Genomic DNA, 11,017 nt, shown 5'->3' with positions numbered 1-11,017 from the left:
AAAATAAATATAAATATGTTTCATAATGAGAGAGCGTAAATCTCATTGTGTGATGTGTGCTTACTAATGCAGAGAAACACAGCCTTGTGGCAGTACACACTGATTGTATGAGGCCAGTCACGAGAGGGAAGTCAGAAGAGAAGAGAGTGAGGTAATGTATGAGTAGGAGCAGATAGATGATAACGGCCCACTGAAATAAAAATGGCTCCCTTCCTAGTCCTACACATCATCTCTTTGCCTGCTGCTCTTCAGCAGACTGGGCGGGGGAGGGGGTGGTGTGGAGGGCGCTGGCGTCCCCATGTCCGTTCGGCTGCACTGACTGGACTGTCTCTACCAGGCTGCCACTAGGGAGCACCACGTACCTGGCAGCCATGTCCTTGGGCTGCAGCTCCCTCAGGCCCTCCTTACTGTGCCATATCCCATAGCCAAAATACACCAGTAGACCTAGAAAGGTGCAACATATACTGTTAGGACCAAAACACATGCTTACAGAATCACACAAATATGCTATTGTTATTGTTATACTGTCATACTGTATGTGCTTATCCATTGAGAAGACACAGCTATAGCAGGAATATGGTGCTAGGAATTGATTACTTAGACATGGCCCAGCCCCTGTCAAGCCTCTGTGGGCAGGCAGGGTTGGGTAGGTTACTTTCTAAATGTAATCCGTTACAGTTATTAGTTAGGCCTACCTGAACAAAATTGCAATCAGTAACGTAACGTTTGGATTTCCCAAACTCAGTAATGTAATCAGATTACTTTCAGTTACTTTTAGATTACTTTCGCCAGGTTAGTAGCTGGCACAAAGTCATAAAATGTGATTTTAAACCTGAACTTAACCACACTGCTAACCCTAATGCCTAACCCTAACCTTAAATGAAGACCAAAATGCACATTTTTTGTTTTCATAGATTTTTACAATATAGACCATTTTGAATTTGCAGCTGACCCATCTAGCAGAAATCGCTCCGTTTTGCCTCAAGGACAAGACTCGTCCCAATAAATATCAACCTGTTTAAGAAGCATTAGAAGAAGACAAATATTAATACCTCTATTGCAGGATAAATCAATGTTAGAGTTTACATGGCTGGCCATAAATGGATGTTGCATTTTTCTTTATGGGTTGGTTATGTAACCCATCGCTTTCTACTACAGATAATATGATTAGGCTATATCTTTAAATTAAAAAAAATCTAACTGGGTCTGCCAGATTTCCAGTCATTCCAATTAATTTAAAACCCATTGATCTTCAAGAATATAAATTGAAAAGATGGAAATATAGATTCATATGGAAATATAGATCAGCCAAATTGTTTTATCTGAGCATAACCCAAAAACTAAGGACTAATCAGCCTAATCTGTTGTTTTTGATTTTGTTGTCATGGAGGACTGATAAGGCTCATTGCCTCGAACTGCAAAAAAAAATGCAGCACTCGGAATAGCGTGCTTTGAGCACTACCGAAAGTGCTATTTGCATGTGAAAAACTAGATGGTAATTTTCCACGAAGAGAATAAAAGCCCCACTAGTGGTCTTCTTAAATTAAACTTGTTTCTTACAATAATGGAGCACAATACCATGAGGCAGTTTAGAAGGGATGAACTCAAACTTTTATTCCATAGGCTAGGATCCGCATTGCAGCTGTTGCAAGAGTGCTTTTTTCACTGGCTGTCCACTGGGGCGTATTCATTACTCCAATTCTGTTGCAAAACGTTTCTTAAACGGAAGCAAACGGAACAAAACAGGGAGGGACCTACCTGAATTTGTCCAACAGAAACTCTAGTTTTGCTCTGTTTGCTTCCATTTGGTTCTTCAACAGTAAATGGTTTCCGTAATGAATACACTACTGATCGAAAAAACAATGATTGATAAGCAGTTTAAACTTCTTCAATTCAACCATTATTGGGTTAAAATACACAGCATATACATTTGTGAACAGCCATCCACAAAAACCACAATATGTAAGGCGCAAATAAATTAGAGAGCAGCAGTGTGATTCACATCAATGCGCTATGTAGCCTAAATATCTTCGAACTGCAGCAGGCGCAGGCTAGGAAAGGGTTAACTCACTCCAGTCAGGCCTTGACTTACTTGGTAGGTTTACTCTCTGTAAACACAAAAAGTAACCTGCATATGTTTTAATACAAACATGTGCTATGTACTAATAATTTAATAAAGCCCTGTTTCATATCCTATTGTCTATGATCAACCAGTAATAAATATCCATACCATTAATCGATCATTTAGGTTAAGAGGCACAGTATTTCAACCATTGAATGCAACAGCTCCAGTTCTGTCTGACATGATGTTTGGTTTACAGGACGTGTCTGAGGTACATAGCACATGGTCCTCACACAACACATATTTGTGCCATTAGTGGAAGTAATCTTACCTGCAGCCACCCATACGGTAAAGCGGATCCAGGTCATTGGGCTGAGCTTCAGCATTAGGAACACATTCATGAGGATGCTTGCACCAGGGATGAATGGGACCAAGGGTACCTAGAAGAATGACAACAGCAAACAACCATCATTCTGACATGTATTAAAATGTGTCAAATAATCAATGCCTTCCTTAATTCAATAAGTGTTTGTCATTGAAAAAAAGGAAGTTGGAGAGCCTAAAAGACCACTAGTCTTGACTAAAATATTAAAAGTCCCAATAGGAGTACTTAATATAATTCAGCAGAATGATCAGGTCTTAATGACAAGATATTATATTAGGTTGGTGCCAGAGGGAACGTGGGCCCTGCTTGAGCTCACAGAAACAGCTTTTATTTTGTATGAACAGCAGATCAACCACACAGCAGAGAGTGAGTGTCTGCTGTGACAGCTTCAGAGCTGGGTGAAAATGTCACATTAAATGTTGCAGTTCCTATCTACTGCGCTCGAGTCAGACTGAGTAGAATTTAACATATTTAAAGGTGGAGAGACAGCTAGAAAAAAGTCTTAAAACACAGAGTATTCTTAGTTTATCATAACTACATAAAGACTTAGGGAAATATAACAGGCTGTTTGCGCAAATAAAATGGTATTTGTCACATGCTTCGTAAACAACAGGTGTAGACTAACAGTGAAATGCTTACTTACGGGCCCTTCCCAACAATGCAGAGAAAGAAAATAGATAAATAATAGAAAATTAACAATAAATATGCATTGAGTAACGATAACTTGGCTATATACACTGAGTATACCAAACATTAGGAACACCTTCAAGGCATGAACTCTACAAAGTGTTGAAAGCGTTCCACAGGGATGATGGCCCATGTTGACTCCAATGCTTCCCACAGTTGTGTCAAGTTGGCTGGATGTCCTTTGGATGGTGGACCATTCTTTATACACACGGGAAAATGTTGAGCGTGAAAAACCCAGCAGCGTTGCAGTTTTTGACAAACTGGTGTGCCTGGCATCTACTACCATACCCTGTTTAAAGGCACTTACATTTTTTGTCTTGCCCATTCACACTCTGAATGGCACACATACACAATCCATGTCTCAATTGTATCTAGGCTTAAAAATACTTCTTTAACCTGTATCCTCCCCTCCATCAACACTGACTGAAGTGGATTTAACAAGTGACATCAATAAGGGGTCATAGCTTTCACCTGGATTCACCTGGTTAGTCTATGTCATGGAAAGAGCAGGTGCTCTGAATGTTTTGTATAGTCAGTGTACACAGGGTACCAGTACTGAGTTGATGTGCAGGGGTACGAGGTAATTGAGGTAGAATCTATATCTATATATAACTAGGAATAAAGTGACAGATATTAAACAGTAGCAGCAGCGTATGTGATGAGTCAAAAAAGTTAATTAAAAAGGGTCAATGCAGATAGTTACAATTCAGGAAGGAGACGCGTTCTGTCTCCTAGAGATGAACGTACTTTGGTGCGAAAAGTGCAAATCAATCCCAGAACAACAGCAAAGGACCTTGTGAAGATGCTGGAGGAAACAGTTACAAAAGTATCTATATCCACAGTAAAACAAGTCCTATATAGGCATAACCTGAAAGGCCGCTCAGCAAGGAAGAAGCCACTGCTCCAAAACCGCCATAAAAAAGCCAGACTCTATTTGGAAGACCCATTTGCAACCAAGCTTTAACTTCCTGACTGATGTCTTGAGATGTTGCTTCAATATAGCCACATAATTTTCCTTCCTCATAAAGCCATCTATTTTGTGAAGTGCACCAATCCCTCCTGCAGCAAAGCACCCCCACAATGTGATGCTGCTACCCCCGTGCTTCACGGTTGGGATGGTGTTCTTTGGCTTGCAAGTCTCCCCCTTTTTTCTCCAAACATAACGATTGTCATTATGGCCAAACAGTTCTATTTTTGTTTCATCAGACCAGAGAACAGTTCTCCAAAAAGTACGATCTTTGTCCCCATGTGTAGTTGCAAACTGTAGTCTGGCTTTTTTTATGGCGGTTTTGGAGCAGTGACTTCTTCCTTGCTGAGCGGCCTTTCAGGTTATGTCAATATAGGACTCGTTTTACTGCTGTTTCCTCCAGCATCTTCACAAGGTCCTTTGCTGTTGTTCTGGGATTGATTTGCACCTTTCGCACCAAAGTATGTTCATCTCTAGAAGACAGAACACGTCTCCTTCCTGAGCGGTATGACGGCTGCATGGTCCCATGGTGTTTATACTTGCGTACTATTGTTTGTATAGATGAACGTGGTACCTTTAGGCGTTTGGAAATTGCTCCCAAGGATGAACCAGACTTGTGGAGGTCTACAATTTTTTTCTGAGATCTTGGCTGATTTCTTTTGATTTTCCCATGATGTCAAGCAAAGAGGCACTGAGTTTGAAGGTAGGCCTTGAAATACATCCACAGGCACACCTCCAATTGACTCAAATGATGTCAATTAGCCTAACATAAGCTTCTAAAGCCATTACATAATTTTCTGGAATTTTCCAAGCTGTTTAAAGGCAGTCAACTTAGTGTATGTGGAATTCTGACCCACTGGAATTGTGATACAGTGAATTATAAGTGAAATAATCTGTCTGTAAACAATTGTTGGAAAAATTAATTGTGTCATGCACAAAGTAGATGTCCTAACCGACTTGCCAAAACTATAGTTTGTTAACAAGAAATTTGTGGAGTGGTTGAAAAACGAGTTTTAATGACTCCAACCTAAGTGTATGTAAACTTCCGACTTCAACTGTAGTTAACCAAATAGCTACCAGGGCTAACTATTTAGCAGTCTTATGGCTTGGGGGTAGAAGGTTTTCAGGGTCCTGTTGGTTCCAGACTTTGTACATCAGTATCACTTGCCATGCGGTAGCAGAGAGAACAGTCTATGACTTGGGTGGCTGGAGTCTAAGACAATTTTTAGGGGCTTCCTCTGACATTGCCTGGTATAGAGGTCCTGGATGGCATTGAGCTCGGCCCCAGTGATGTACTGGGCCGTACGTATTATCCTCTATAGCGTCTTGCGGTCGGATGCCAAGCAGTTGCCATACCAAGCGGTGATGCAGCCAGTCAAGATGCACTCAATGGTGCAGCTGTATAACTTTTTGAGGATCTGAGGGCCCATGCCAAATCTTTTCATTCTCCTGAGGGGGAAGAGATATTGTCGTGCCCTCTTCACGACTCTGTTGGTGTGTGTGGAACATGATAGATCCTTAGTGATGTGAGGAACTTGAAGCTCTCGACCTGCTCCACTACAGCCCTATCGATGTGAATGGGGGCTCGGCCCTACATTTCCAGTAGTCCACGATCAGCTCCTTTGTCTTGCTGACGTTGAAGGAGAGGTTGTTGTCTCTGACCTCTCTATAGGCTGTCTCATTGTCATCGGTGATCAGGCCTACCACGTCGTGTCGTCAGCAAACTTAATGATGGTGTTGGAGTTGTGCGGCCACGTAGTGTTGGAGTTGTGTGGCCACGCAGTCTTGGGTGAACAGGGATTACAGGAGGGGACTAAGCACGCACCCGTGTTGAGGGTCAGCGTGATGGATGTGTTGTTCTCTACCCTAACCACCTGGGGGTTGGCCCATCAGGAAGTCCAGGATCCAGTTGCAGAGGGAGGTGTTCAGTCCCAGGGTCCTTAGCTTAGTGATGAGCTTGGAGGGCACTCTGGTGTTGAACGCTGAGCTGTAGTCAATGAAGAGCATTCTGTCATAGGTGTTCCTCTTGTCCAGGTGGGAATGGGCAGTGTGGAGTATAATAAAGATTGCGTCATCTGTGGATCTGTTGGGGCGGTATGCAAATTGGAGTGGGTTCAGGGTGTCTGGGATTCTCTGCCTCAAACCCTATTACAGGGGCTGAGTCACTGGCTTACTGGTGCTCTTCCATGCTGACCCTAGGACGGGTGCTTCACTTGAGTGGGTTGAGTCACTGACGTGATCTTCCTGTCCGGGTTGGCACCCCTCTTGAGTTTGTGCCATGGGGGAGATCTTCGTGGGCTATACTCGGCCTTGTCTCAGGATGATAAGTTGGTGGATGAAGGTATCCCTCTAGTGGTGTGGGGGCTGTGCTTTGGCAAAGTGGGTGGGGTTATATCCTGCCTGTTTGGCCCTGTCCGGGGGTATCGTCGGACGGGGCCACAGTGTCTCCCGACCCCTCCATTCACAGCCTCCAGTATTTATGCTGCAATAGTTTATGTGTTGGGGGGCTAGGGTCAGTCTGTTATATCTGGAGTATTTCTCCTGTCTTATCCGGTGTCCTGTGTGAATTTAAGTATGCTCTCTCTAATTCTCTCTCTCTTTTTCACTCTCTCTCTCTTTCTTCTCTCTCTTTCTTTCTTTCTTTCTTTCTTTCTTTCTCTCTCTCGGAGGACCTGAGCCTTAGGACCATGCTTCAGGACTAACTGGCCTGATGACTCCTTGCTGTCCCCAGTCCACCTGGTCGTGCTGCTGCTCTAGTTTCAACTGTTCTGCCTGCAGCTATGGAACCCTGACATGTTCATTGGACGTGCTACCTGTCCCAGACCTGCTGTTTTCAATTCTCTAGAGACAGCAGGAGCGGTAGAGATAGTCTGAATGATCGGCTATGAAAAGCCAACTGACATTTACTCCTGAGGTGTGGACCTGTTGGCTCCCTCTACAAGCACTGTGATTATTATTATTTGACCCAGCTGGTCATCTATGAACATTTGAACATCTTGGCCATGTTCTGTTATAATCTCCCCCCGGCACAGCCAGAAGAGGACTGGCCACCCCTCATAGCCTGGTTCCTCTCTAGGTTTCTTCCTAGGTTCTGGCCTTTCTAGGGAATATTTTCCTAGCCACCTTGCTTCTACACCTGCATTGCTTGCTGTTTGGGTTTTTAGGCTGGGTTTCTTTACAGCACTTTGTGACATCAGCTGATGTAAGAAGGGCTTTATAAATATATTTGATTAATTGATTTGATGATGGTGTTGATGTGAAACATGACCAGCCTTTCAAAGCATTTCATGGCTGCAGATGTGAGTGCAATGGGGCGATAGTCATTTAGACAGGTTACCTTGGCATTCTTGGGCATATGGACTATGGTGGTCTGCTTGAAACTCTGCAGGCAGACAACGTTATACAACTAATAATTCTAAGGCGAGGGTTTAGTTCTACTCCCCTAACTTTATGTGTAGGCATATACAATAAAGTAAAAGTCAACAAAGTTGTGAACTGCTTTGCATTTACACTTTGGGCATATGAGCAGACATAAAATGAAAAACTGAGAATTTGTTTGGCTCACCTGGAAGGTTTTGGTGTTGATATGTGGTTCATGGGCATATATGACGACCAGGCTGAGGAGGAAGGTTGAGCCAAACACTACTATTAGCACGGCGAAGCTCCATGTAGGCAGCTGCAGCTGGTTACTCCCAAACACAAACACGGCACAGAGGGACACAGAGCTCACCATCACCGCCAGCACAGAGAAGGCCACCACCTCCCCCGGCTCAAAGTTCCCCAGCACCCTGCCCAGGTAGGGCTCCCAGCGGGCCTTCAACACCCCTGGGGCGCTGCGTTCCCTGGTCTTCTGCATCTCCACCAGCTGTAGCTTGTCTGAGAAGGACTCATACTCCTTCAGCTCCCCGCTGTCCTGAGCTATGATCTGGGACTCTGAGGCTTCGGGTGAGGGCTCTGGGTTGTAGTTGGTGTTAGGGGAGGTAGTGGAGTTAGCCTTGGAACTGGTCTTTTCCTTCTCAGGCTGGAAGCGCAGCACGATGACACTGGCTGCCACAAAGGTGTAGGCCAGGAGGGTGCCGATGGACAGGAACTGGACCAGAGCCTCCAGGTCAAAGATGAGGGCCATGACGGCCATGAGGAGGCCAAACACCAAGATGGCATTCACAGGGACCTTGGTGACAGGGTTGACTTTGGCGAAGAAGGCGAAGAAGAGGCCATCCTCCGCCATAGCGTAAACAATCCGAGGGAGGGAGAAGAGGTTGCTGAGGAGCACTGTGTTCATGGCTGGAACAGGGGATGGACAGAGTCACATGATCATCAATGCAATCAAAACAGAGAGCTACTGTATGAAGTCAAGATAAATAAAAGTCATACACATTTGCCCTTCAATCAATTATATCATCAACTGACCCAAAGAAACTCAATGACATGATACATTGGTGTGGTTACAGTGGCTAAGTCTTTCAAGAGACACTTACCACAGATGGACCCTACTGCCACGATGTAGCCAGCCCAGCTGTAGCCTCGGCGGAAGAAGGCGTCAGACAGAGCTGAGTTGGGATCGAGGGAGTGCCAGGGCACCATGAGAGTGAGGACAGTGGAGACCAGGATGTAGGCTGTGGCTGCCATGCACAAGGAGATGGCTGTGGCCATGGGAATGGCTCGCTGGGGGTTCTTTGCCTCCTCACTGGAGGCTGCAATCACATCGAAGCCAACAAATGCGTAAAAGCAGGTCGCTGTGCCCGCCATAACCCCAGACACACCGAACGGTGCAAAACCTCCTTCTTTCTGGCTCCAGTTGACTGGGTCGGCCAGCACGAAGCCAAACACCAAGATGAAGAGTATGACAACCAGACTAACAGCGGAGAAGATGTGGTTCAGCCAAGAGGAGACTCGCACTCCGAAGGTTATGAAGATGGTGGCAACCACTAGAATCCCGGCGGCCAGCAGGTCAGGGTAGTGGGCGATATAGGGAACATTCCACTTCATTATGTGGTTCTCTGTGTAGTTCTGGATAGTGTGGTTAAACATGGAGTCCAGGTAACCACTCCACGCCCGTGCCACCGCGGCCCCACCAATCATGTACTCCAACACTACGTTCCAGCCAATGAGAAAGGCCCATATCTCTCCACAAGAAACATAGGTGAACATGTAGGCTGAGCCCGTTCTGGGCACGCGAGCTCCGAACTCAGCATAGCAGAGGGCGGCCATCAGGGAGGCGATGCCTGCTATGAGGAAGGAGAGGACCACGGCAGGTCCCGCGGTGTCCTTGGCCACAGTGCCTGTCAGGACGTAGAGGCCAGAGCCCACCATGCCACCAACACCCAGCAGGGCCAGGTCCACCATGGTCAGGCAGCGTTTCATTGATGTCACCATCAAGTCATCATCCAGGGTCTTCAGTCGGTTCAGCCTTTGGCAGAAACGCACTGCCGGGACGCAGCCACGCCCACAGGTCGCCATGGTTACAGGATCACACTCGGCAACTTATCAGTCAAGATGCTCAAACTGGATCCATTCTCCTCCTGATCAACTGGCCTGAGAGACAAAAATACATATACATACCATCATACAGGGACAAAGCCTGTGACCGCAGAGCAGGTAGACAAAAGCAACTCATCCTTATGAGGGCTTCATCTAACCTTTATCTGAATGACTCCATCCCCTCATCACCGCTGCCTATTTCTGAGCATGTTGTATTACACCTCTGCCCTTATCAAGTGGAAGGTGGAAACTATTGCTTTTCTATTTTTACAATTGAAGACTAATATTCTTCAACTTGGCTTATTAGGATAGCTTGATACATTTCAGTTAGGACTATCTGAGTAATGTAAAATGTATAAATAGGCATATCTATAAATTATGCAATTTAATGCATGTGTTGAAAGATATCATTTTGCCTATTACTGATTAATAACTGCCCATGATAAAGAGATCTGTTTGATCTGCTCTGACTGTTTGAGACGTATTCTATTCACTTGAAGACTAATGTTGAAGGTAATATCCTATTGTAGCCTATGTAAGGCTATATTCAGCTTTCATCCTGCGAAGACTAAAATGTACCGATATCCCAGCAAATAAAAGTAGCCTAACCGAACACACAACTATTTGGCTAGGTTAAACGCTGTGGAGCCAAAATCAATCATCAAAGGCTACTACGCTTTATGTGATAGAATGGGACCAGCCCGGGATCCGACTCTTTTTGATGTACCGTTTCCAATTACTGCGTACGGCAGGCATATGGCGAGTTCTGCCGCCCTCATTGCAAGAAATACATTACGTAAAGCTTTTATTCCCTACTGAAATAAACACCGATACAAAGTGAAGCGACCATACATTCGTCCTCCATAATAACTGTGATTCGTGTAATAATTGTGGAGTCATGGCGAGAATGAATCGCTTTAAGTGCGTCGTTTTTACAAAAACCAGCCACATTAATAATTTATAACAAAATGGAAACTCATACAAATGTTATTAATGACAAACTATAGGCTATTTCAATAAAGCGATGGCGATTGCTGATTATTCTATTAAATTGTACTTGTCTGCGTTTTATATATATTTGTATTATGGCACGAACAAGGTGTTGGAATAGGTAGATTATGGCAAAAGCCAGGGGAAAAACTCAACCATCACTGCTATTCTGCATATATAGTCTAATATATTTGATTTAAAAAACGTTCTAATATGGTAACAAATAAAAATATTTGTTTACCTTGAATGCTGAATATCGCTTATGAGTAGCCTATCTCAGGCCGGGTTGATATCCTTTGAAACCCGCAACGACAGACAGGGAGAAAGGTGGAGATGGAGAACGAGAGGATAGAGAGTTGAGCTCTCGATTCTTAAAGGCACAGTACGAGTTTATTGTTCATCTGATGACGACGGGGTCAGCCGTCAGATAAGGTCACGCGCAACG

At 44.5% G+C, this 11,017-nt stretch overlaps 1 protein-coding gene across 1 annotated transcript; it reads right to left on the bottom strand.

The window, feature by feature from the left end:
• Positions 1-226: 226 nt before the first annotated feature.
• On the bottom strand, positions 227-10,924 carry LOC115164066 (cationic amino acid transporter 4). The gene is made up of 6 exons (XM_029716183.1): positions 10,814-10,924; positions 8,580-9,636; positions 7,667-8,385; positions 7,439-7,483; positions 2,394-2,502; positions 227-444 (listed from the first exon to the last, which is right to left on the bottom strand). The coding sequence occupies exons 2-6, from the start codon at positions 9,559-9,561 to the stop codon at positions 227-229; spliced, it is 2,073 nt and encodes a 690-aa protein (XP_029572043.1). The 5' UTR covers positions 9,562-9,636; positions 10,814-10,924.
• Positions 10,925-11,017: the final 93 nt, after the last annotated feature.

This window comes from Salmo trutta, chromosome 27, assembly GCF_901001165.1.
Source record: "Salmo trutta chromosome 27, fSalTru1.1, whole genome shotgun sequence".
NCBI classification, from domain to species: Eukaryota; Metazoa; Chordata; class Actinopteri; order Salmoniformes; family Salmonidae; genus Salmo; species Salmo trutta.
Note: the sequence above shows the minus strand (reverse complement) of the source record. Positions and strands in the feature narration are given on the sequence as shown.

Bases quoted from the DNA above. Each gene is read 5' to 3' on its own strand.
- LOC115164066 (XM_029716183.1), bottom strand. From the start codon at position 9,561: ATGGCGACCTGTGGGCGTGGCTGCGTCCCGGCAGTGCGTTTCTGCCAA. The intron at 2,503-7,438 runs GTAACCTGTCTA...TCATTCTTCTAG, and splicing joins ATATGCCCAAGAATGCCAAG to GTACCCTTGGTCCCATTCAT. The intron at 445-2,393 runs GTAAGATTACTT...GCACCTTTCTAG, and splicing joins TACCGTATGGGTGGCTGCAG to GTCTACTGGTGTATTTTGGC.